Genomic DNA, 24,126 nt, shown 5'->3' on the forward strand with positions numbered 1-24,126 from the left:
TTTGACATTTCAAAATAAGCTGGTCCTTGCATTTACAAACATGAGAAAGTATAAAGAATATTTATCCCTATGGATAGATTAGGCAACAGAATGAAGACATTTGCTAGCTTAAAGGTAATGGAGGTAGGCAAAAAATCCACAGTACAAAGGGTAGTAACGCAAATAACCTAAAATATAGTAATCCATTATGTGGTGCTATAAGTTACTGGAATTTGCCTATTACTATTTTGCTGCTATGTCACTGAATAAGCCCAAACATATGGCCAGTGTCCATTAAACAGCCCAACAACATTAATATGAACATCTAATTGTGACAGGAGTCACTTTGACTGGGGGGCTTGTGAAACTCAGATTACTTTAGAGAGGTTGGGAAACTCCTTGTCCAGCTTCCCCGACCCCTCTTATGTGTAAGTCACCCTGTGTCTATTACGGGCACAGGGTTACCAAGAACCCCAGTTGGGTCTGCACTAATCAGACTCGCTGTACAACCACACTGAACTCCTTTCGTGTTACCCTGGGTTCTATATGTGTGGTTTGTGTTTAAAGACTTGGGACAATAATATTTCTGGACAATATCCCTCAGGAAATATATAAAGATAAACAATTTGACTTTTCAGACTGCTAGAATATTGCAGGAGTGTCTCATAGACCCTTGCTAGATAGTGAGGTGGGTGGGGTTTGTTATTTATAAATATCTGTATTGCATTGTTCTGTTGTTTCTGTCTGCCTTAAGATCAACCTATTGTGGGATGTATATGTGTATGTTGATTTTCTGCTAAGGGGGAGGGGTGGGGGTTGTCCCAAAGTGTATATCTCTTTGTGCCTGTGTTTGAATAAACAGTTTGATTCTGGTTGACTCCAAAACTTGTACTGTCCAGTTCTTGGGGTAACTACAGCCAGATTCACGGATCTCGTGTTCGAGAGCTTAGGAAGCAGCTTCTTTGACTGAGATACCCAGTCGGGGTGACCAAAGTCCGTCACACTAATTTACAAGTTTTGTGTAATTATTAAAATGACACAGCTAAATGAACCAAGCAGGAAAGGTGAAAAAACACTTAGCACTGCATGCATTTTCATTTTAAAAGTCTTACAATTTTGCTACTAATTTTTACAACCCAACCTAAGTTAATCCTTCGAGCGTAAGATTACCAGTGCCCCCTTCTTGTACATTATGGCCTGTTAGGATGTCTCTTCCCAGTAGAAGCAAGAGTTTGACATTATCATCCAGTGGTGAAATTAAGGTGACACTAAACTATATTCTGAGCCCGCAAATGTATTGCATACACATCCACTATCTAATGGCCCTGTAATCTATTTTTCATTAAATAATTTCTTTCTATGTTTTTATGCCATCTTGTAACATTTTCCATGGGCTCCTGAATCTCTCCTTTTGGAATGAGCAGTGCATGGTAGTTGCAGTCATGTGCACAGCCCTTTGCACGCTATAAATCCCATAGTCCACAATCAATACTTCGTAGTCCATGTAGAGAGCAAAGGAGGGTGGCTACTTTCCTACATACAGTGGGACCATAGTGAGCAAACATAACCCCCCTATAGCCAGAAGTCAGATCACAGCAGCAAAATAAAAGCAATAGAAGGTATTTCTGAGTTAAGAATACATACTGGTTGTGTTTCTATTTAAACCAGAATTTGGTGTCACTTCATACAAAAGACATACATGTAATATGCATCTTTCCATATAGGTATCCTCTCTTTGTCATTTGGAATTCGACTGCACTCCATCAGTGCAGGAAAAGAAATCCCTTCTGTATCTTTGATGCCTGAAATGACGAACATGCTGACAGAAACAACTCTTGCCACAGTTTGTACTGTGCCAGCTCATGTTTGCAATGAGTAAACTAGTGCTACTCCCTTTACCTTAAACATATTGAAGAACTCTCAGTGACAAATAAATGAATGCTTTGGTAGTCTAAAACAGCATATATCCTTACATCTTTCTCTGGTTGTCCCTTAGAAGGCACTTTACTAGACATATTTTATCTCTAGTTTTCTCTGAAAGTTCTTCATGATGTCGCTCATTACATTTTAATATAATTGCTGGAGGGTGACTGTTCATGGCTCTCCTGCCATGATCTGATGCCAGTGTAAGATCATTTGTGCATGTTGAGTCTGATTTAAAGGGGCCTCAGTGTGGGGCTGATACGTGAATGACACTTAACAGTCTCTAGCAAAGTGCTCTGCAGATGCACAACATCCAAAGCAAAGTGTATGGTTCCTTAGAAGCCTCTAGGATTTTCTAAACAGCTTTCCCTTGAATGTACAATATTTTTTTTTAGAGAATGTGGTTTGTTATTGATGAAACAGAGTGAGTTTGGGTCTTTTCAATTTTCTTCGCTGTCATCACTGATTGTGGATGTAACTCCAGCCTGAACACCCTCATCTCTCCTGTCTCAGCATACTCTATTTCCATTCCTTAAACTCTGCTCTACAGCATGTTGAATGAAGTGAGGCCTACAGGGATTTCCTGAGTAAAGAACATACTACAAAGTAGGGCACAGAGACCAGAAGTGCAACGGAACCAAAAGATCAGAGCAGGGAGCCAAGTACTTACAATCTGTGATTCCTAAAAGATGCCAGAGGCAAGAGTAAGCTACATATGTCATACATACATACATACATGCATACATAAGATTACTTCCCCCAAATCCGCCAAAGAGCCACCCTAAAGCTTCTCTTGGCCTAGTACTGTGTGGGTATTACATTATTACATTTCTGACAAAGTGTCCAAGATACAAAAAAATGATATATATATATATATATATATATATATATATATATATATATATATATATATATATATAAGAATATATGGTCAAAATATTTGGTGATTGTTCCCTGCTAAAAAGTTTAAGTGGTTGTAAAGGCAGAAGTATTTTTATCTTAATGCATTCTAGGCATTAAGATAAAAAAAACCTTCAGTATGCAGCAGCCCCCCTCAGCCCCACTAATACTTACCTGAGCCCATATTGATTCAGCAATGTGGTAGAAGAGACTCAGCTGTCCAGGACTCACCCTCCTGATTGGCTGAGACACAGCAGCGAGCACCATGGCTCCCACTGCTGTCAATCAAAGTCAGTGAGCCAACGAGGAGAGAGAGGGTGACCGGGGTGGAATTGCGGTTCAGTGTCTGAATAGACACATGGAGCTGCGGCTCAGTTGCCCCTATAGCAATCTGCTTACTGTGGGGGCACTCAACAAGAAGGAGGGCTAGGAGCTCCGAAGAGGGACCCGAGAAGAGAAGGATCTGGGCTGCTCTGTGCAAAACCATCGCGCAGAGCAGGTAAGAATAACATGTTTGGTATTTTTATACAAAAAAAAAAACAAGACTTTAGCATTGCTTTAATTGCACAAAAGTAGATTTTGCCACATACAGTACATTGACAGTGGAGGATACTTGCAGTCAATTTGAATTTCAAATAATTAGAGCAATAATAATTTATCAGAATAGGGGAGCTTTAAATAAATATAAAAATGTTTAGCTGGCATGGCAACATGTATCTGGTACTACATTGATGAGAATATGAAAGATGTTACAAACTTGGGAAAAATGGTATGATTTTTCTTTTCGGACAAGATGGATGAGATGGAATAAAGTAGAATGAGTATTGTTTTAAATATAAAAATGTTGGGTTTAGTGTCATATTTTTTGTTTTGTTTTTTGGATGTGGTTTGTATTGCGTTCTGATGTTTGTCTATTGTATTTGTTGGGAAAAAAATTTAATTAAAAAAATATAGACTAAATATATTTCAACATGTCTCTGGGCATGAAAGAGTCGAGTGTCTGGCAAGAACTAAAATGAACCCATCAGGTAAATGAAGGTGTGAAGACCAACTATACTGTTGACGTTCAAGCACTTTGGCTTGGCAGATGCAGGTAACGATGCTCCAGATGAGTCTGCTGGGCTGAAACTGAACAAACATCCAAGCCGAGGTTCACGCCCTGCCACTGCTGCAGAAAATCATGGACGAATGGACGAGGAATTGGCTGCACTCCCATAAGATGCAATTTCAAAAAATGTTTATTCAGGAGAAAATAAATAAAATGAGCCCAGTTGGTATGAGGCTTACCGCAGGGAACAAAAGGTTGACGCGTTTCACACGACTTGCGTGCTTTGTCAAAACCATTTTGACACTTTGGCTTGGCAAATGAGGGGTCAAGCATGTATCAAGAGCCTTTATATAAGGTGAACATAAAAGGATTAGGGGTTTTTCAAAGGCACTTGGTGAACTGTGCTTTGGCAGTGTTAGTAACCTGAACACATTGGTGTATGTGATTAGCTCACATTAAATGGGGAGGAGTATATCTAGGTATTAACATGTGGTCAGATAGTATGTTAGGCATTCAAAATATTCAATGTTTATAATCAAAATATGAGTAAAAGAGGTTGGCAGGCATTAAATTATTGGGTAAAAAGTCTAAAGCACAATATAAGTAGCCAGGTATCATTAGATATGAAAGAAGTGCCAAGAAGCCTGGAGGGCAATAACGTGATTATAAAGCCTGCACATTTTTACCTTAATTCATTCCTATGGGGCACTCACCAGAGAGGAGGAACCAAAAGGGCTAGCAAGGGACCCAAGTGGAGACGGTTCAGGACCACTCTGTGCAATTCCATTACACAGAGCAGATAAGTATAAAACTGTTTTTTTTTTTTTGCATTTACAATCATTAGAAAATATATGGCAAAGAGTTTCAGAAATAACAAATGTGGCTAAGTGTATGTGGCCATGTAATAAAGGAGCAATGTGTCACGACACTGGGATCATGGGATTTGTAGGGCAATAAAAAGTAAGTAAAGTAGGTTTTGGTGCATGAAGTATGGTTATTAAAATGAACATGCATGAACTGTGTTGTTGGGTTTGGCCAAAGTACTAAATTTGCAGAGCACATAATGACTGTTCCCCTATTGCAACTTTTTGCGTTGGCAAAAATAGAAAAAAGCTGACAAGCGTTCCAGTCTCTCTGCACTCTATCCAAAACAAAAAAAAAAGTTTTACCTTTAGTTATACTTTACAACTTTCCCTACACCTTCCTCCTACCTATCCTGCATACCATGTATAAAAAAAGATCTGTGTATTTAGCTATTTTTTATTTGGTTCGGTCATGTGATCAAGCATCTCCAACTCCCCTGGGTCAGTGAGATGTTGCTGCAGGGGAGAGGAGGGAGTGCCAACAATGGCTGGGCCATGGGAACCTATGGGTGAAGTCACATCTCCAGGAGTTCACAGCTCTTGACGAGTGCTCCATTACACTGGGGAGTTGGAGCTGCTAAATTACATGACTGGACCAACTTAAAAACATGTAATTACACAGATATTTATATATTACTCAGATATTCATCTGTACTCAGTACTGAGTACAGTAATGAGTAACGAGTACTCAGATATTTATATACAGGGTTAGCAGAATAGGTAGGAAGTGGGGGGAATTTTTTTTAAATAGTTTGAGTTTACTATCATTTTAAAAAATTTTTTTCATGGTATTTAAATACAAATGTGTTTTACAAATATAAAGCAAAACATACAAATCTCACGCACCACCCTAACAAACTTAATACTGTATTTAATTCCTCTTCTTTTCTTGGTCTCCCAAGCTTGAAATATTACCCTGATTTTTCCTTCATTTTTTTCTGTTGTTTTGTCAACAGTTGATACCTTACAGAGGTCCTAGACTATGACGCATGTTCAATATTATAAAACATGATTGATAAAAATTCCTTTTATGTATATTTTTTTTTTTTATTTCGATGGCAAATTTAATTTCATAGAATTTATCAATCCGGTTTCTAATGTAAAGTTTTAATCACATCAACACAAAACACTTTTAAGCATTTGGAGCCTTATCATATTATCTACCCAATTCCTAAAATGTAACTACATGTTTTGGGCACAAATGCACATAGATTTAGAAATGCCATGTGAATTAGTCACTAAATATATTTGCTTTTGCTAATGTGTTATTGTGCTATCCTATTACAAGCTTCCGGTACTTTAGTAGGAGCTAAAAATGTGCACTGCATTGGAATCGGTCTGCTAAATGAACCCCTCTAATTCGTAGTAGAGATACCCTCCTCTCTTTCTGATAAGAAGATAGGTAATATTTGGAAAAAAAAGAAGATAGGTGATAGATAAGGAACAGGTTTGCACTAGCCCTATGGCTAAAGTGGCTTCATATGTATTTGTAAATTTAAGCAATAAAAAATGTTTAACTTATAAAAGTTGAAACCTTTAATTTGGCTTTTTAGCTAACTAGCTGGAGAGTATGCTCAGGATTTTTATTTTTTCTGTAATTGCAATAGATTGTCCTGCCCTTGTGCACCTTTCTTTTTGCTAGCTATAACCTGATCTGAGTCGTTATCATTTTAACCACTTCAGCCCCGGAAGGTTTTACAGTAAACCCCCGCTCCATCGCGGTTCAGTTTTTGCGGTCCCGGTATATTGGGTTTTTTTTTTGTAATGTTATTTTACTATATAAATCATTAAAAATGAAATATTTTTTGTGTTTTCCATAGCTCTTGCTATGTCTCTCAGTATCTTTTATGTGTTTAAATGAGTTTCTATTGTTTTAAAAGTGTGTTTAAAGACCTTAAAATGCTTTTACACGTACAGTGACAGTAAAAAAAAAAAAAAAACAAGCCTACAATGCATTTTAATAGGGTTTTTCTATTTCGCGGATTTTCACTTTTCGCTGCTCGGTCCGGAACGTAACCCCTGCAATGGAGGGGGGATTACTGTATCCCCTTAATGACCAGGCCATTTTTTGTGATTCGGCACTGCATTATTTTAACGGACAATTGTGCAGTCGTGTGACACTGTACCCAAATAAAATTGATGTCCTTTTTTGCCCACAAATAGAGCTTTCTTTTAGTGGTTTTTGATCACCTGTGCGATTTTTATTTTTTGTGCTATAAACAAAAAAAGCGACAATTCTGGAAAAAAAAAAAAAACTATATTTTTCACATTCTGCTATATAACATTCCCAATAAAAAAAAATGTAAAAATCAAATGTTTTCATCGTTTTAGACCAATTTCTATTCTGCTACATATTTTTGGTAAAAAAAATCCCAAAAAAGAATGCTTTGATTGGTTTGCGCAAAAGTTATCGTGTCTACAAACTAGGGAAAAGATTTATGTCCCTTTAATTCTTTATTTTTTACTAGTAATGGCGGCGATCAGCGATTTTTAGTGGGACTGTGACATTGTGGCGGACAGATCAAATCCCTAACTGACATGTTTGATATTTTTCGGGGGACCAGTGACATTACTATAGTAATCAGTGCTAAAAATATACACTGTTACTGTAATAATGACACTGGGAGGGAAGGGGTTAACTCAGGGGCGATCAAAGGGTTAAGTGTATGCCTAGGGGGTGTTTTCTAACTGTGAGTTATGGATAAGCTTGTGGAATCAACACAGAGACCTGTGATCCTAAATAGGAGGATCACAGGCGCTCTGTGCTGATTCCTGAGAGAACAATGGTCTGCTGTGTTTACAACAGCAGGCCGTTTTTCTCTCTCCATGGGCAGCAATCGTGGCCGCCGGCCCCATGAGTCAGCTTCCCCGCTGGCTATCGGGGGCACGAGCGTGCCTCTGGCGGTGTGCACACGCGCCTGAAGGAGTGCTTCTGTGAACCGACATACAGGTACGGCGGTTCGCGCAGCCCAGCCAGCCTGCTACAGTATATCTGGGGCAGTGTTCAGCAAGTAGTTAATCAGGTGAAGAATCCTTGTCATCAAGAATACTAGACTAAGGCTGGCCATACACTATACAATTTTCTTGTTCAACTTTCCTTTAGATTTACCAAAACCATATAATATAAGTTCAAACCTGAACACTTTCAATTTGTATGCAATCAGGCAGGCCCTTGTACTACATAGTTGAAGGTAAATCTAAAGGAAATTGAATAAGAAAATTGTATGGTGTATGGCCAGCCTAAGACAATAGATGCTACAACTCAATCACGCACTAAAGTTAGTATTACTATATTGTTATATTATACAGGATTTAAATATTGCCAAAAGTTTGCGCAGCGCTTTACAAAATAAAGGCAGACATTACAGTTTGGTTTAAGAGGAATTAGAGGGCCCTTACAATCAAAATAGTTTTTTTCCGTTGGTTTGGCCTGCAACTATATTCCTGCAATATGAATGCAAACAAGAATACATAAGACCTTTAGTGTGGAAATCAATGTGCAAACTTCGAATTTCCTATAAACTATGTGGAATATGATATCAGTAGTACTGAATTATGTAGCTTAAAAGAGAGAAACAGATGCAAGGGCTTAAGTGGAACATAAATGTGGATGCAGTAACTTTTTTCCTTGTTTGATCTATAAGCCTCAAGTGGTAACGTATCAGTAAGACATGTTAAGAGCTATACTACATATTAAGTGTCGCAAACAGCTGGTAAAAACTGGAGTGAGAGCTGTATTGCACTTCTCAGTTTCAAACTTTAAAGTCTTTGTTCATCTGTATGTAATAAAAGAGAAATATGACAATCTTTGGGAAGTGTAAAGGGAAAATATTACTTTTTCCAAAGATGTCAAATACTATTCTTTTGAACAATATAAAAAAAAAATTCTTATCGCTCCTCATACTATTAAAAATGAGCTTAATGATGTACAGAGGACAACCCCACATTAGAACCACGCATTAGAATTTTTTTAATGTACTCTAAAAAAAAATTCATTTTATTTAAAATATTGCATTTCTAATTACAACACAATCCATTTTGTAATTATGTTGTTAAAAAAAATAATAGTTTTCATTTCAATTTTCAGCTAGCCATAGAAACAGTACTGTTTTTCAGGATTCCCATTTCTTAGCTTTTGTCTTTGCTAGACATCTGCAAAGAGCTTGAGGCCATATTACATTTATCCCTAGTACTAACAATTTTATCTATGGTGAGGGGCTACTCATCTAACAGTAGTGCTGAAGGGATTACATTTTCTTACTGTAACATTGGTTTGATCACATTGTTATAGCAGGCAGATCTTCTAACTCCCCACTCACTTTCTGCAAGTGCATTGGAATGCATTGGAATGACCTATTTTAATACTATTATTATCATACAAGATTTATATAGTAGAAACAGTTTGTGCAGCACTATGCAAAATGAAGGAAGACGGTACAGTTACACTATAATTTAATACAAGAGGGATCAGAGGGCCCTGCTCGTTAGAGCTGACAATCTAAAAGCAAGGGTCGAGTGATACAAAAGGTAATAACTGTGGGAAATGAAGCTTATGGAGAAAGTAAAAGTACAGTTTGTTAGAATAGGCCTCTCTGAAGACATGAGAATTGTCATCTTTTTCTTTAGGGATCATCTAAAGGTAGACAGAGTAAGTGAGAGCCAGTGGGATTGGAGTAGGGATTTCCAGAGGATGGGAGAATCTCTGGGGAAGCTCTGGAGGTGAGCATGGAATAGGGTGACAAGGGAGCTAGAGAGCAGGAGGTCCTTAGAGGATCAAAAAAAACGGTTTGCTAAGTATTTTGGGATGAGGCTCTTGATGTAGCTGGGTGCACAGTTGTAGATGGCTTTGTAGGTCATTTTCTGTATTTTGACTTTAATTGGGCGAGCAACCAATGAAGGGCTTGGCAGAGTGGGTTAGTGGACACTGAACTGTTGGTGCTTTAAACATTGTTTTTATTATTTTATTATGCATTTTATTAGTATTTTTTTAACACTGTACCTTTCTTTTATTTTATTTTCTATCAGCTTTATCAGCTTTATTGCTATCACAAGGGATATACAACAACCCTTCTGAAAGCATGGGTCATGACAGGTCCTCTTTATGGAAATATCTGTGGTCTATGAGACCCCTGATCTCTCATCTGGCCTCCAGAAGAGCCTAATAAACCTAAACCTGTTTTTTGGCTGCTTTATAAGCCGGTAACAGCTTGTAAATAAACCAACCAAAACTGTAAGTATCAAAATCCTCATCACTTTCAGATTCTGATGTCACAGTAGGGGGGAAAGAACTGTAATTACTTCCAATCTCCTCAGTGCACCTGATGCCACCAGTCGCATTGGTCTCTGGCTCCCCGGTGGGACAGGGAAGCCTGGAAAAAGCGTTGATGGGAACCACCTCCTGTAAAAGTGATTGAGCGACTGTACAGCCATTTGGATCACTTTTACTAGAAGGAGCATCCCCGGCTGAAAAAAACAATGGCAAGATCATAGTTGTAGCTCCAACCATGATCCTGGTATAACCAATGCAATACAAGGCTGTATATTAAGGTACAGCGATATTGAGGTGGTTAAAAGGGATGTTGAAGTCACCAAGAATAATTGTGAGAATTTCAGAGGAGAGAAAGCAGGGCAGACAGACAGGGAAGTCATGAAGGAAGCCTGGCACTTGTACAGGAGGCCAACAGATTACAGCAATCCTCCAAAAAACAGCAGAAAATTGACAAGTACACTGAGCTTCAAAAGAGGAGAAGGACAGAGAGAAAGGTGCTTTGTGAGGATAGAAGCGGTTTGACCCAGTTTTATTCACTAGGCCTGGGTGAGTGAGTCCGGTGGAGGCAACATTGGCAGAGAGCAACTGGAGAGACAGTCTAAGCTTTTTGAAGCCATGTTTCAGTAACAACAAGTAGGTTAAAGGAGCTAGTAATAAAAAGGTTATGGACAGAGGTGAGTTTGTTACAGACATTCCAGCACATGCAAATGGGAAGCTGGTTCTAAAAAAGAAAAATAAGTAATTAGATTTTGTTGGGTATTTTTGTGGATGTTAAATGATGGTGGGCCAGGATTAAAATATAGATCTCCAAAAGATAGGAGAAGCGATGAGAAGAGTGAGGAAATAAATATGGGAGCGTAATTTATATGAAGAAACATGCCCCTGTGTCATGGAGGTTTTGTTAACATGCGGGTTCAAAATTAGCAGGAGGGGATGAGTGCAGTAATAGGGAGAGGGCATCCATGAAGGTGCTAAATATAAGATGTGGGGTGGAAAAGAAGGGTGAAGGAAGCAGTTTAACCGGTTGCCGACTGCGCACAGTATATTTACTGCGGCAGTCGGCCCCGGCCAGGCAGAGTGACGTAGGTCTACGTCGCTCGCCTGTCACTCCTTCTAGAGCCAATAGCGGGCGGGCGCGCGCCCGCCTCGGCTCGTTCACGGAGGAGTGCGGGAGTGTGACTAGCGGACCCGATGTCCGCCGGTCACACTACGATCGCCGGTACAGCGGGAGAAAGACAGAGCGGCTTGTGTGAACAAGCCGCCTGTCAGTTCTCCCTGTGTAAAAGTGAAGATCAGACAGTTCTACTATGTAGAACTGTTGATCTTCGTTTTTACACTAGTAGACCTGTCCCTGCACAGTTAGAATCACGCCCCTAGGACACACTTAACCCCTCCCTGTCCAATACTGTTAACCCCTTCCCTGCCAGTGTCATTTTTGCAGTAACAGTGCATATATATAGCACTGATTACTGCAGTAATGTCACTGGTACCCCCAAAAGTGTCAAAAATGTCAGTCAAGGGTCCGATCTGTCCGCCGCAATGTCGCAGTACCGCAAAAAAAAAATCGCAGATCGCCGCCATTACTCGTTAAAAAAAAAAACACCAAAAATGACAAAAATCTTTCCCTTTGTTAGTAAACGCGATAACTTTTGCGCAAACCAATCAAAATACGCTTTTTGCGATTTTTTTTACCAAACATAGGTAGCGTAAAACAAATTGGCCGAAAATGTTAAAAAATTTTGATTTTTACATTTTTTTTTGGGGGAATTTCATATAAAAAAAAGTGAAAAATATTGTTGTTTTTGCAAAAATTACGCTCTTTTTTTGTTTATAGCGCGTGATCAAAAAATCGCACAGGTGATCAAATACCACCAAAAGAAAGCTCTGTTTGTGGGAAAAAAAGGACGTGAAATTCGTTTAGGTACAGCGTCGCACGACCGCGCAATTGTCCGTTAAAGTCACGCAGTAAAAAATCGCAAAAAACCCTCTGGTCTTTTAGCAGGAAAATCCTCCGGTGGTAAAGTGGTTAAGGAGAGAGGACAATGAAAGGTAAAGAGAGCATATTACCAGGTGGAGAGATTAGAAAACAAACTTGGAAACAGAGATATAGAGGAGCTAGATGGTGAAATAATTATTACTTGCAGTCTGTTTGGTGTTTGCAAAATAGTTTGCAACCAATTTTCTTTTACAAGGTAACCGAGAAAATGATGGACAGCTACTTAATGGACACTGAGAATGTGGTTTTGATTACTTCAAATGGGACATTGTATGAGCTTTGCCATATAACCTGTTGTAGACCATTGCCATGCTGTCTGCAATTCCTGATTAATCAAATCATTGATTAGATGTGGATGCCATGGTTAATTGTTATTTGGACCATCTATTGTCTCTGCTAGCAAACCCTTGCAGGATGTGTTTACACTTGTAATAATGTGTCCTTTGTATTCACTGTTGTAGGGGCCAAATAGTGTTGTCATCTATGCTGGGTTAAGTGACTAGTTACTTAGCCCATGTTAATTACGTTTCTGGTTACAGTTTGTATTGTTAGGGTAATATGATCAGGAGGGGGGGGGGGGTGTCCTCCTGTGTGGTATATATTCTGTGTGAGTTTGTCAAATAAAGGTTCCAGATCTTGTACAAGCTATTATCGGCTAGTCTTGTATGTTAAGCGGCTATAATATCTTATATTTATGTTCAAGACTGGAGGCAGCGGTATACTGATGGAAGCACTCAAGCACAGTGTGGGTTGGTTCCGTCACGCTAGCTTCCCTACCTTTGCATCACATTATTTTCTCCGCTGCTACATGTGCACTTTAAAGATTATAAAAGGGAAATTTAGGTATTGGTTCTGAAAAAAATATGCACAGTAGGCAAAGCCAAAGTAAAAATAGCAGTGAATAGGCAATTTCCTAAACAAGTATTTTACCAGTCTGGTACGTGATCAAACCAGACTCCCAAGAATATAGCAAGCTTTGTAACAATATATTTTCACCACTTACTTGCATATATCACCTTCTGGGTCTTCTAGACCAAATTTTTCATCAAAGGTCAGTTGTATCCGTAGATGTTCCTCCAGTGCAACCAATTTCCATACCAACACAGTGCTTCTTGGATAAGAGTGGGGAAACCGGGGGCTGTGGATGGATCCATTAAATGCAACTGAAACAATCTTCTCATGCTGGTGCTCCTGCACTCCTACAACAAATAAATAGATAAGAGCTGTGAAAATGCCATCAAAAGAGCATCAGTATAATTCTCAATGGTCATTGTTCACATATAGAAAAGCATATGCTTATCAAAATATAAGGAGAAAAAAAAAAAAGCTGCAAGTCTCTCAAACAGACCTTTACCTGACTTGCACACAGTGAATATAAGGATCGGTAACACACAGGTATGTCCAGTTTACTCAAACACCTTTCTCTTGTTCCTAAGGAGCAAAATCTTTCTCTGATTTTTTAATTGGTGTCTACCAATTTATATACATGATAAGAAAGAAATCATAATTAGTAATGTAGCTTTGCATATGAAGGAAGATTTTGAAAAATAACATTTTAAATAAAAAACTCTACTTGTAGTGTGAATGCCCCTGTATTGCAAAGGTTAAGCACTTGTTAAGGTTTAGGTGCAAGCAGTTTTACTTACCTGATCCTGCACTGATCCTGACTGTTCCTTAGCGTCCTCACATGCTATGCATTCAATCCAAGGCTATAAACCCTACACTCTGATATCTATCCCTTAGACCAGTGTTTCTCAACTCCGGTCCTCAGGGCACACTAACAGGCCAGGTTTGCAAGATAACTGAAATACATCACAGGTGATATAATTTGCTACTCAGTGATTGCAGTATTCTAGTCTGCATCTCCCCAAGGTAATATTTAAAATCTGGCCTGTTAGTGTGCCCTGAGGACCGGAGTTGAGAAACACTGCCTTAGACCATTAGTTATATCATTTAAAATAGATGATATAGAATAGAACCTAATGTGACTGGTCTCCAGCTGCATTCATCTTTCATTATGTACTTCCAGTTGCCTGTTATTATGCTTCTGTTACAGAGAGTACTTTGCTTTATAATCCTCCTAAAGAAGCAGAATTGTCCACAAAAAATGTTGAGGATTCACTATTTACTGAGGTTTACTTAGATCCTATACTCTCAGTTTTCCATACTTTTGAAGGTATACCATTACCAGTGTAACAAGTTTTTATAGGTTCAACAGCATATGGATTGAATGAGATTGCTGTCTTTATCTATGTATCTGGATACTTGTATTTTATATATTTTTTGTACTAAAAATAATGGATGCTTATTAATTATTCCGATGTAACTCCTTGGGTACTGAGATGGTCCATTTTCTTTGTCCTCATCTGGAGACATAGTAGGGGTTGTCTTCACTTCCTTCAAATTATCTTTTACTAATAGGTTTAGCCATTTCCTTCCTTTCTGTGCTTTGGGAGCACTGATAAAGTGTTTGGCCTCCTTTTGTCAATTTTTTTTTTACAATTCTCAATTAATCAGCTACACTCCCTGTTCTTTAAATTGCCTTTATGCTGACTTTCACCTTTACTATCCTATTTAGCTCTTTAGTGAACCATATTGTTGTTTTTTTTTTTTTTTTTGTTCTTTTCTTCCATTTATGCTTAATTTGCAGGACATATAATATACTTGCCTCAAAGATGGAAGACTTTAACAGTGCCCACTGTTTACTACTATTTTATTCCATTCTTTTAAAAACAATTTTAGTATGGAGGTTTATTTTCTTTTCTAAAAGTGGAATTTTACCCATAGCAACTTGATAAAAAATAATTTTCTTTGGCAAGGAACATTCATTCTACATCAAAAATTATGCTACTTAAATTAGTGTGTGCTGTAAATTGCCTCCAGTATCACTCCTGTTTTTTCTTGCTGGAGGATGTCATTTTGCTAAAGCCAATAGCCCCTGAGCAGCAGTAAATCCTTAGGCTGTCAGCAGACTGACCTCTAGTGGCTCTTTTTTTCAGCACAATGCCAAAAATGGAGAGCAACTGAGCATGTACAAAGAAGGGTGAGACCGTGTTTTACAGGATTTTAAACAGTAGAAGCACTTATTTTTTAATGTTTTACAAAGCTTTACCTGCAAAAGGGGCCAGCCTGAAGTGATCTAGCAGGTCTTCATTTTCTGAATAAATTTCAATTTAAGTATCAATGAATCAACCCCATAAAACTTCTTGCTGTCTTAAATCTTCTATAAAGTATTGACACACTTACTATTATCCACAAAGCAATAGATTATGTATTGTAAGGTTTGTGGTTTTTGGGGTTAGAGAGGATGTTTGCATTGTATCTGCCCTTACTGTACATATCCGGCAGATAAAAGAAACTCTCTTAAGTTTGTCCCAGATTATGACTAATAAAAAAAATGTATTGCAGATCAAACAAGCTGTAATAATTTACCTTCCACTTTTTTTGATTGTAGGAGACTCCATACAATTTAAAAGCAATAATATAACAAAAAGCAAAACTCAGCATATGCTGTATACACAAACACACACACATTGTATATATAATTTTTGTTCCATTATTTTACAGTTATTTTTAAATTATTACAAGAACTTAGCTGAGGTACAACAGACTAAAGCAGCTAATGTGTACACATTGATAAGTATATTCCAGAAACATCTATTACATGCAGTCACATTTAATACACCATATTAAAAAAGGTCCATTAAGTTCTTTAAAAAATGTATTAAAAACATACTCATTAGCTACAAATGTCCTAATGACTAGGGATTTCACCCTGCTAAGGGCCTTTAACCCATCGTAATTTAAAAGCAAGTATGGGAGCACTGGTAACCAATATTTTATACAGGAATATATGGATCAAGTGCTTAGAAACACCATATTCCAAAACCAGTGCAAAACCCAAAAAAATGTAATACAATGGGACTTTCAAATGATATGAAATCAAACATACTGTATAAAAAAATATAAAAATAGAAAACCGTTTTTTTTTTTTTACATTAAAATCCTCACACGTACATTGGAAACATTGGTAGAAACTCATTTGAGCATGCCTTCATGTACTGTCAGTATGTCCTCATATACAATATATGCCCTATATTTCCCACAGTTTAATCAAATTTTACAATGTTACCAGATATATGTCCATCACATATTCTCTGGCAATCAGCTGTATCTCACAGTAGGACAGGTTCACTTTTTAAAAGCTTTTGACAGAAATGTGCTTACTCAAGAGATATAGGGACCTTGCTTTGTGCAATGGACCAAATCATTTGGTGGAGGGGGGATTTTGGCGTGGGGTTGTTTTTCAGGGGTCAGCTTGGCCCCTTAGTTCCAGTGAAGGGAACTCTTAAAGCGTCAGCATACCAAGACAAAGCAAGGTCCATAAAGACATGGATGAGTGAGCTTGGGGTGGAGGAACATGACTGTCCTGACTTCAACCCGATAGAACACCTTTGGGTCGAATTAGAGCGGAGACTGCAAGCCAGGCCTTCTTGTCTAACATCAGTGCCTAACCTCACAAATGTGTTTCTGGAAAAATGGTCAAACATTCCCATAGACACACTCCTAAACCTTGTGGACAACCTTTCCAGAAGAGTTAAAGCTGTTATAGCTGCAAAGGGCTAGTCCAACTCAATATTGAGCCCTATGGACTAAGACTAGGATGCCATTAAAGTACATGTGTGTGTAAAGGAAGGCGTCCCAATACTTATGACAATATAATGTATGTGCAAGGTCAGTGTATCAAAGGTTCCCTTCAAAAACTGACCTTAATGCCATTTTAGAGCAGAGGCACTATGTGTTCCCTTAGCATGCCAGTTAGATATAGGTAGGTTGGAGGGGCTGTGTGACAAAGTCTACTAATTTATAAGAGAGCATACACATTTTTTAAAAACATATCTTTAGAAAAAGCTCTTCATCTTCTTGTTATTACACTTGTATTTTTACTGAGATATTCCCTTTTCCCACCATGTCTTGGTCGCTCCCCAAAAAACATGTAAGGGAAAACAGTAGCTGTTGTAACATTTATTGGATTAAAAATCATGGCTGATGTGCGAGGTTTTATATAACAGCCAAGGAAATGTCAACAGCTGTAAATCTGGGGAGAGATTCCAGTTTATAAATGGTGTCTATAGTACTGCTGCTGAGATATATGGGCCTTTTATGAACAAAGCGTGTTATAATAATGGAATCAAAATAACAAGAAAAAATAGACTGCATCTATTTTTCAATTTTTATAGGTAAAGGGCCAAAGTTAGCTAAAAAAACCCCATCTGGCAGATAATCATAAAATACTCTGCATAATGGTCAGTAGAAGTAAACTATTAATGATGGTGTTTTGTCTGCTCATTCCTATAGTGATCTTCTGAAAGGGGAGATGGATTTTAAGTTATATTGAAACAGCTTAGACACTCGGCATATTGCAGTAGACAGGAGACCACACACAGAAGTGGTGAATGAGTTATATTCAGGTTTAAATAGACAAAATGGGTGCTTGAAAAACGAAACTAGTCTTCCATAAAATCAACCATAAAATGTCAAGGAAAGTTAGGAATGAAAGACACCTGGAACTCTGTTAAATAGAAAAAGATGCAATGTTTTGTGTCCAATCATGCTCAATGCCCTTAAAATAACTTTCTACAGACATTCATATTGTGAGTGAAAGCAATGGTTTTTCTTCAGTCCATATACTTTTATCTTCAGAAAGGTCTCTGTGTGCAGGAATGTTTTCCGAGCAATCTATAATTACTTTTGCATATTGTCTTCTGGCACAGTCAAGTGCGTAGAGCCCACTGCAGTTTGACTTAGCAGGCAACGCTGTAACTTGAGAAGTGTGTTCTAAACTTTAATGCTGCTTTGTTCTTGGTTCTCCATGGCATAATCAAATCAGATGACTGTAGGCTATTTTACTGCTACATTCCAACATCTTGGTGACTTTGTCTGAAATAGGAACTAAACGACTCTAAAATCTATAATTACAAAAATAATTTTTCTTTTAAGTATATTTTGGCTCATTTAGAATCAACCCACCCAAAAGTAATATTTCAGTTTTTCGAAAATGCCAGTACTTTGTATTACTCTCGAGTTTGTTTTATCTTCAGGGGTAAAAACTCAAATTGTTAGCTCCCTGTTTTGCCCACCCACCATGGTTGCTACATGGAAGACTCACCCTCCCTGTTAAAGATTTCTTAAATTTATGGAAAACAGGTAAAAAAAAAAAACCCTCCCTGCAGTTGCAGAAGTAGTGAGACTTTAAGGAATGAAAAGTCAAGTCCTATAGTGGGACCTGTATTACTCTCGAGTCTGTTTTATTTTCAGGGGTAGGAAGTCTAATTGTTAGTTCCCAGGTTTGTCCACCCACCATGGTTGCTACAAGGAAGACTCACCCTCCTTCTTAAATATTTCTTTAACTGATGGGGAATATAGACAGGTAAAAACCCTCTCCCTGAAGTTGCAGAACTAGTGAGACTTCAAGGTATGAAAAGCCAGGTCCTATAGTGGGACCTGTATTACTCTCGAGCTTGTTTTATTTTCAGGAGTATGGGAAAAGAAAAAAGAGTGGGACTTTGAATGAGGGGGGCAACTAACAATGGGTGTAATGAAACCTGGAAACATAGGTTCATTAACAACAAAAGGAATGATGTTAAACCATTTGTTTATTCAAAAGTATCCACAGAGTATACATATTAACAAATACATCAAATATACAATATATAAAAACATGAACATAAAAGAATAACAGATGCTGGTTACATGCAGGTCCTGATGATTGTGGATATATAAAATGCAATAGACAACAATTGTAATGCAGTCCAGTATATGAGTATATAATTTGCATCCTAATAAGCCCGACGCATATCATGGGATACAACCCACTTCTTCAGGGGCAGGAGCAATTAATTGTATCTATAAATATAATGAAAAGGTCAGCAAAATTAGTACCGTATATAATTGAAAATCTGTTGAAGAATATAATAAAGAGGGAAAAAGAGAAGGGGAAATCCCCTAAGATAAAAATAATCCCCTTCTCAGAATTACCTTGCAAGGCCAGCTCAAGATATTTGGAAGTAATGCTTGGGACTGAAGGCTGTATGAATACGTCCATAACGGAAACTGAGGGAGTGCAAACAAGCGCACATGCATGTAGGAGAAGGCCATATAAGTCTCAAATGTGGAAATTTTATATTATCTGTATTATCTATATATTTTATATTTTCAGGAGTAAGAACTCTAATTGTTGGTTCCAAGTTTTGTCCTTCTTAAATATTTCTTTAATTTATTGACAATATAGGCAGGTATAAACCCCTCTCTGCAGTTACAGAAGTAGTGAGACCTCAAGGTATAGAAAGTCGGGTCCTACAGTGGGACGTGTATTACTCTCAAGCGTGTTTTATTTTCAGGGATAAGAATCCTAATTGGTAGTTTCCAGTTTTTTTTCCACCCAACATGGCCACTACATGCATGGCTATATTGCTTTAGTTTATATAAAATATAGACAGGTATAAAATCCCCTTCCTGCAGTTGCATAAGTAGTGAGAATTCATACTATAGTGAAATCAATGACACCTTAAGCTGTGGAAGGCCAGGTCCTATAGTGGAAAATCTTTATAACATAGTTGGTTATTAAACTCACTAGTATTACATTCACACAAGCCAATCTGTTTTTTAATTTACTTTAGCCTGATCTATCTGTTTGGATTGTCTTATATGGTTTATTGTGCTTTACTAAATAAGCCATCTGTGTCAATTTCTTTGATGTCAATTAGTAAAATTCCTTCATTTACTCACTTTAAAATGAATTTCACCTAAAATGTTTTTTGTATACACATTTTCTGTGTTGAGGACTGTAGTATTTTTACAGCCATATGTTCTTGTATCCTACTTAATGGCAGAAAATGAAAGAAGGAACAGAGCACTGTTTGCCATTCTTGAGAATATATTCTTTTGGCTAACTGTTGTCCTGATAAAAAGCTAGCAGTTGCCCAGAAAAGCATTCCCTTGGCAACCAGGACTTGAAGTGAATTTGTGCTGTATTTTAGTAAAAATCCTATGTAAGGGAAGATGCCACAAATTGTATGCTTTAGGGCCTGATTGTCCTTGCATCAATCCATGGTGTATTTTGGTTTTGTGCTGCCCTAGGCAGAACTAAAATTGACCCCCTATCTAAATTTTCTCACCCCAGCCGCGGTATACCGTTCTTGTATCAGTGTCTGATGAGGAAGCTGCAGCCATTCACAGTGAACAGTTGCGGCTTCCTCACCTGATTCTGAGACATGATTTGTCCAAGTGCCACATATGTGGTCAATGGGGCAGAGGATGGGGTCAGTGGGACATAGGACAGGGTTCAGTAGGGCAGAGGATGAGGGCAGCAGGGCAGGGGATGGGGTTAACAGGGCAGAGGACAGGGTGAGAAGGGCAGAGGATGGGGTCACCGGGGTCAGTAAGAGCAAAAAATGGGGTCAGTAGGAGCAAAGGATGGGGTCAGCAGGGCATAGGATAGAGGTCAGTAGGGCAGAGGATGAGGTCACTGCTGGCAGAGCTCTTAGCAGAGCTGCTCCTTTCCACACTGCTCACAGCTGAGTTTGGATTTATACAGACACAGCCTCAATGTGCAGCTGGCTGTTGCAGCTCTGCTGCCTTTCCAATATGAGAATTTCACAGGTCAAAACTGCAACCGCCAGCTACACACAGTGTAGATCGAGGTTTTATCTGTACAAGAATCCTGTCTTGTCTGTGTGTAGCTCAGGTAGGAGCAGCTCTGCTTTATGTCCTGTGGAACACGGAGTACAGTAGGAGACTGCATCTATAGAAGGGTGGGGGTGGTGGACTACCCTCTAAATCCAGCTGTCCTCAATGCCACTTCAGTGTGATGGCCCCCATAGGGGAAAAGCTCCTGGTGGGAGATAACAGCAGGAAAGCTGATCAGCAGGCTGTGCCAGTGCAGGATGTGGAGTGCCTGAACCTCCATGGCTGAAGACCTCCCGACCCTGCAATGAAACCAGTGGCGTCGGCAGGGGGGGGGCTGACAGGGGCTATAGCCCCGAGTGGGCCCCCAAAAAGCCCCGAGTCTCGTGTGGATTATTTATTATTATTAGCCCCGAGTGTCACTGGTCCTCCTCCTTCTCTTCCTTGAGCCTCTACTTCCTGGCCTGCCCCCATCACACTGGTTGCTAGTATAGCCTGCCGCTTGGCGTCTAGCAACCAGTGATGTCACTCGTCACGTGACAGCAGCAGGAGAGGCTCCCTGTGTTCAGAGCGGAGAAGGATTTCGAATTCCTCCTCCGCGCCTAGAATTAGCTCCGCCTCCACCCACCTCTCTCCTCTCTGGGCAGCAGCACAGACAGTGACAGGCTAGCCGGCCGGGTGTCCACTCCATAACGACTCCACCTGCCAGCACCTGCAAAAGGTAAGTTACTTACCAGTGTTACCAACAGGACAGGAGTCTATTCAACCACAAGTGGAGGGAGGGGGGGGCGGACTCCTGGTGCTGCTCCTCCATGACAGGAGTGATCGTGATTTCACTCCTGCAGCTGCTGGGACACTTGTTGAAGGGAGGATTAGGCTTTCTCCTCCCTCCAGCCTGTAGGGGGGGATAGCTGGCAGACTTTCCCTCCTCTCTCTCCGTGTCATTTAATTTATCACATGACTGCAGAGAGGAAGGAGAAGTTGCCTTCATTCAAGAGAGATGTGAGTACAACTGGGGGGGGGGGGGGAGGTGACATGGATGGGGAGGATGTGATGGGGCACTGTGTTGGGGGCACTGTGATGAGGACAATGTGATGGGGACACAGTACAATGTGATGGGGACAATGTGATGGGGACACTGATGGGGACAATGTGATGGGGACACTGTGATGGGGACAATGTGATGGAGACACTGTGATGGGGACAATGGGACAATGTGATGGGGACACTGTGATGGGGACACTGTGATGGGGACAATGTGATGGAGACACTGTGATGGAGACACTGTGATGGGGACAATGTGATGGAGACACTGTGATGGGGACAATGTGATGGGGACACTGTGTTGGGGGCACTATGATGAGGACAATGTGATGGGGACACTGTGATTGGGACAATGTGATGGGGACACTGTGATGGGGACAATGTGATGGGGACACTGTGATGGGGACAATGGGACAATGTGATGGGGACACTGTGATGAGGACACTGTGATGGGGACACTGTGATGGGGACACTGTGATGAGGACACTGTGAGGGGGACAATGGGACACTGTGATGGGGACACTGTGATGGGGACACTGTGATGGGGACAATGTGATGGGGACAATGTGATGGAGACACTGTGATGGGGACAATGTGATGGGGCACTGTGTTGGGGGCACTATGATGAGGACAATGTGATGGGGACACTGTGATTGGGACAATGTGATGGGGACACTGTGATGGGGACACTGTGATGGGGACACTGTGATGGGGACAATGTGATGGGGACACTGTGATGGGGACAATAGGACAATGTGATGGGGACACTGTGATGAGGACAATGTGATGGGGACAATGTGATGAGGACACTGTGATGGGGACACTGTGATGGGGACACTGTGATGGGGACACTGTGATGAGGACACTGTGATGGAGACACTGTGATGGGGACAATGGGACAATGTGATGGGGACACTGTGATGGGGACACTGTGATGGGGACACTGTGATGGGGACAATGTGATGGGGACACTGTGATGGAGACACTGTGATGGGGACAATGGGACACTGTGATGGGGACACTGTGATGGAGACACTGTGATGGAGACACTGTGATGGAGACAATGTGATGGAGACACTGTGATGGGGACAATGTGATGGGGCACTGTGTTGGGGGCACTATGATGAGGACACTGTGATGGGGACAATGTGATGGAGACACTGTGATGGAGACACTGTGATGGGGACAATGTGATGGGGACAATGTGATGGGGCACTGTGTTGGGGGCACTATGATGAGGACACTGTGATGGGGACAATGTGATGGGGCACTGTGTTGGGGGCACTATGATGAGGACAATGTGATGGGGACACTGTGATTGGGACAATGTGATGGGGACACTGTGATGGGGACACTGTGATGGGGACAATGTGATGGGGACACTGTGATGGGGACACTGTGATTGGGACAATGGGACAATGTGATGGGGACACTGTGATGAGGACAATGTGATGGGGACACTGTGATGAGGACACTGTGATGGGGACACTGTGATGGGGACACTGTGATGGGGACACTGTGATGGAGACACTGTGATGGGGACAATGTGATGGGGACACTGTGATGGGGACAATGTGATGGAGACACTGTGATGGGGACAATGTGATGGGGCACTGTGTTGGGGGCACTATGATGAGGACAATGTGATGGGGACACTGTGATTGGGACAATGTGATGGGGACACTGTGATTGGGACACTGTGATGGGGACACTGTGATGGGGACAATGTGATGGGGACACTGTGATGGGGACAATGGGACAATGTGATGGGGACACTGTGATGAGGACAATGTGATGAGGACACTGTGATGGGGACACTGTGATGGGGACACTGTGATGGGGACACTGTAATGAGGACACTGTGATGGAGACACTGTGATGGGGACAATGGGACACTGTGATGGGGACACTGTGATAGGGACACTGTGATGGGGACAATGGGACACTGTGATGGGGACACTGTGATGGGGACAATGTGATGGGGACACTGTGATGGAGACACTGTGATGGAGACACTGTGATGGAGACAATGTGATGGGGACAATGTGATGGAGACACTATGATGGGGACAATGTGATGGGGCACTGTGTTGGGGGCACTATGATGAGGACACTGTGATGGGGACACTGTGATTGGGACACTGTGATGGGGACACTGTGATTGGGACAATGTGATGGGGACACTGTGATGGGGACAATGTGATGGGGACACTGTGATGGGGACAATGGGATGGGGACACTGTGATGGGGACACTGTGATGGGGACACTGTGATGAGGACAATGTGATGGGGACACTGTGATGGGGACACTGTGATGAGGACACTGTGATGGGGACAATGTGATGGGGACAATGTGATGGGGACACTGTGATGGGGACATTGTGCTGGGAGAATGTGATGGGGCACTGTGTTGGGGACAC

The 24,126-nt window shown here is 40.4% G+C and overlaps 1 protein-coding gene across 1 annotated transcript in view; it reads right to left on the minus strand.

Annotated features, from left to right (window-relative positions):
* Window positions 1-24,126, minus strand: part of PDGFC (platelet derived growth factor C) — a 385,303-nt gene that overhangs the window by 173,145 nt on the left and 188,032 nt on the right. Inside the window, exon 2 of the mRNA XM_082264297.1 lies at window positions 12,982-13,177. Coding sequence (XP_082120423.1) covers window positions 12,982-13,177 — 196 coding nt within the window. The remainder of the gene's footprint in view (window positions 1-12,981; window positions 13,178-24,126) is intronic.

This window comes from Pelophylax lessonae (genome assembly GCF_965119305.1).
Source record: "Pelophylax lessonae genome assembly, chromosome: 1".
In the NCBI taxonomy this organism is placed as follows: Eukaryota; Metazoa; Chordata; class Amphibia; order Anura; family Ranidae; genus Pelophylax; species Pelophylax lessonae.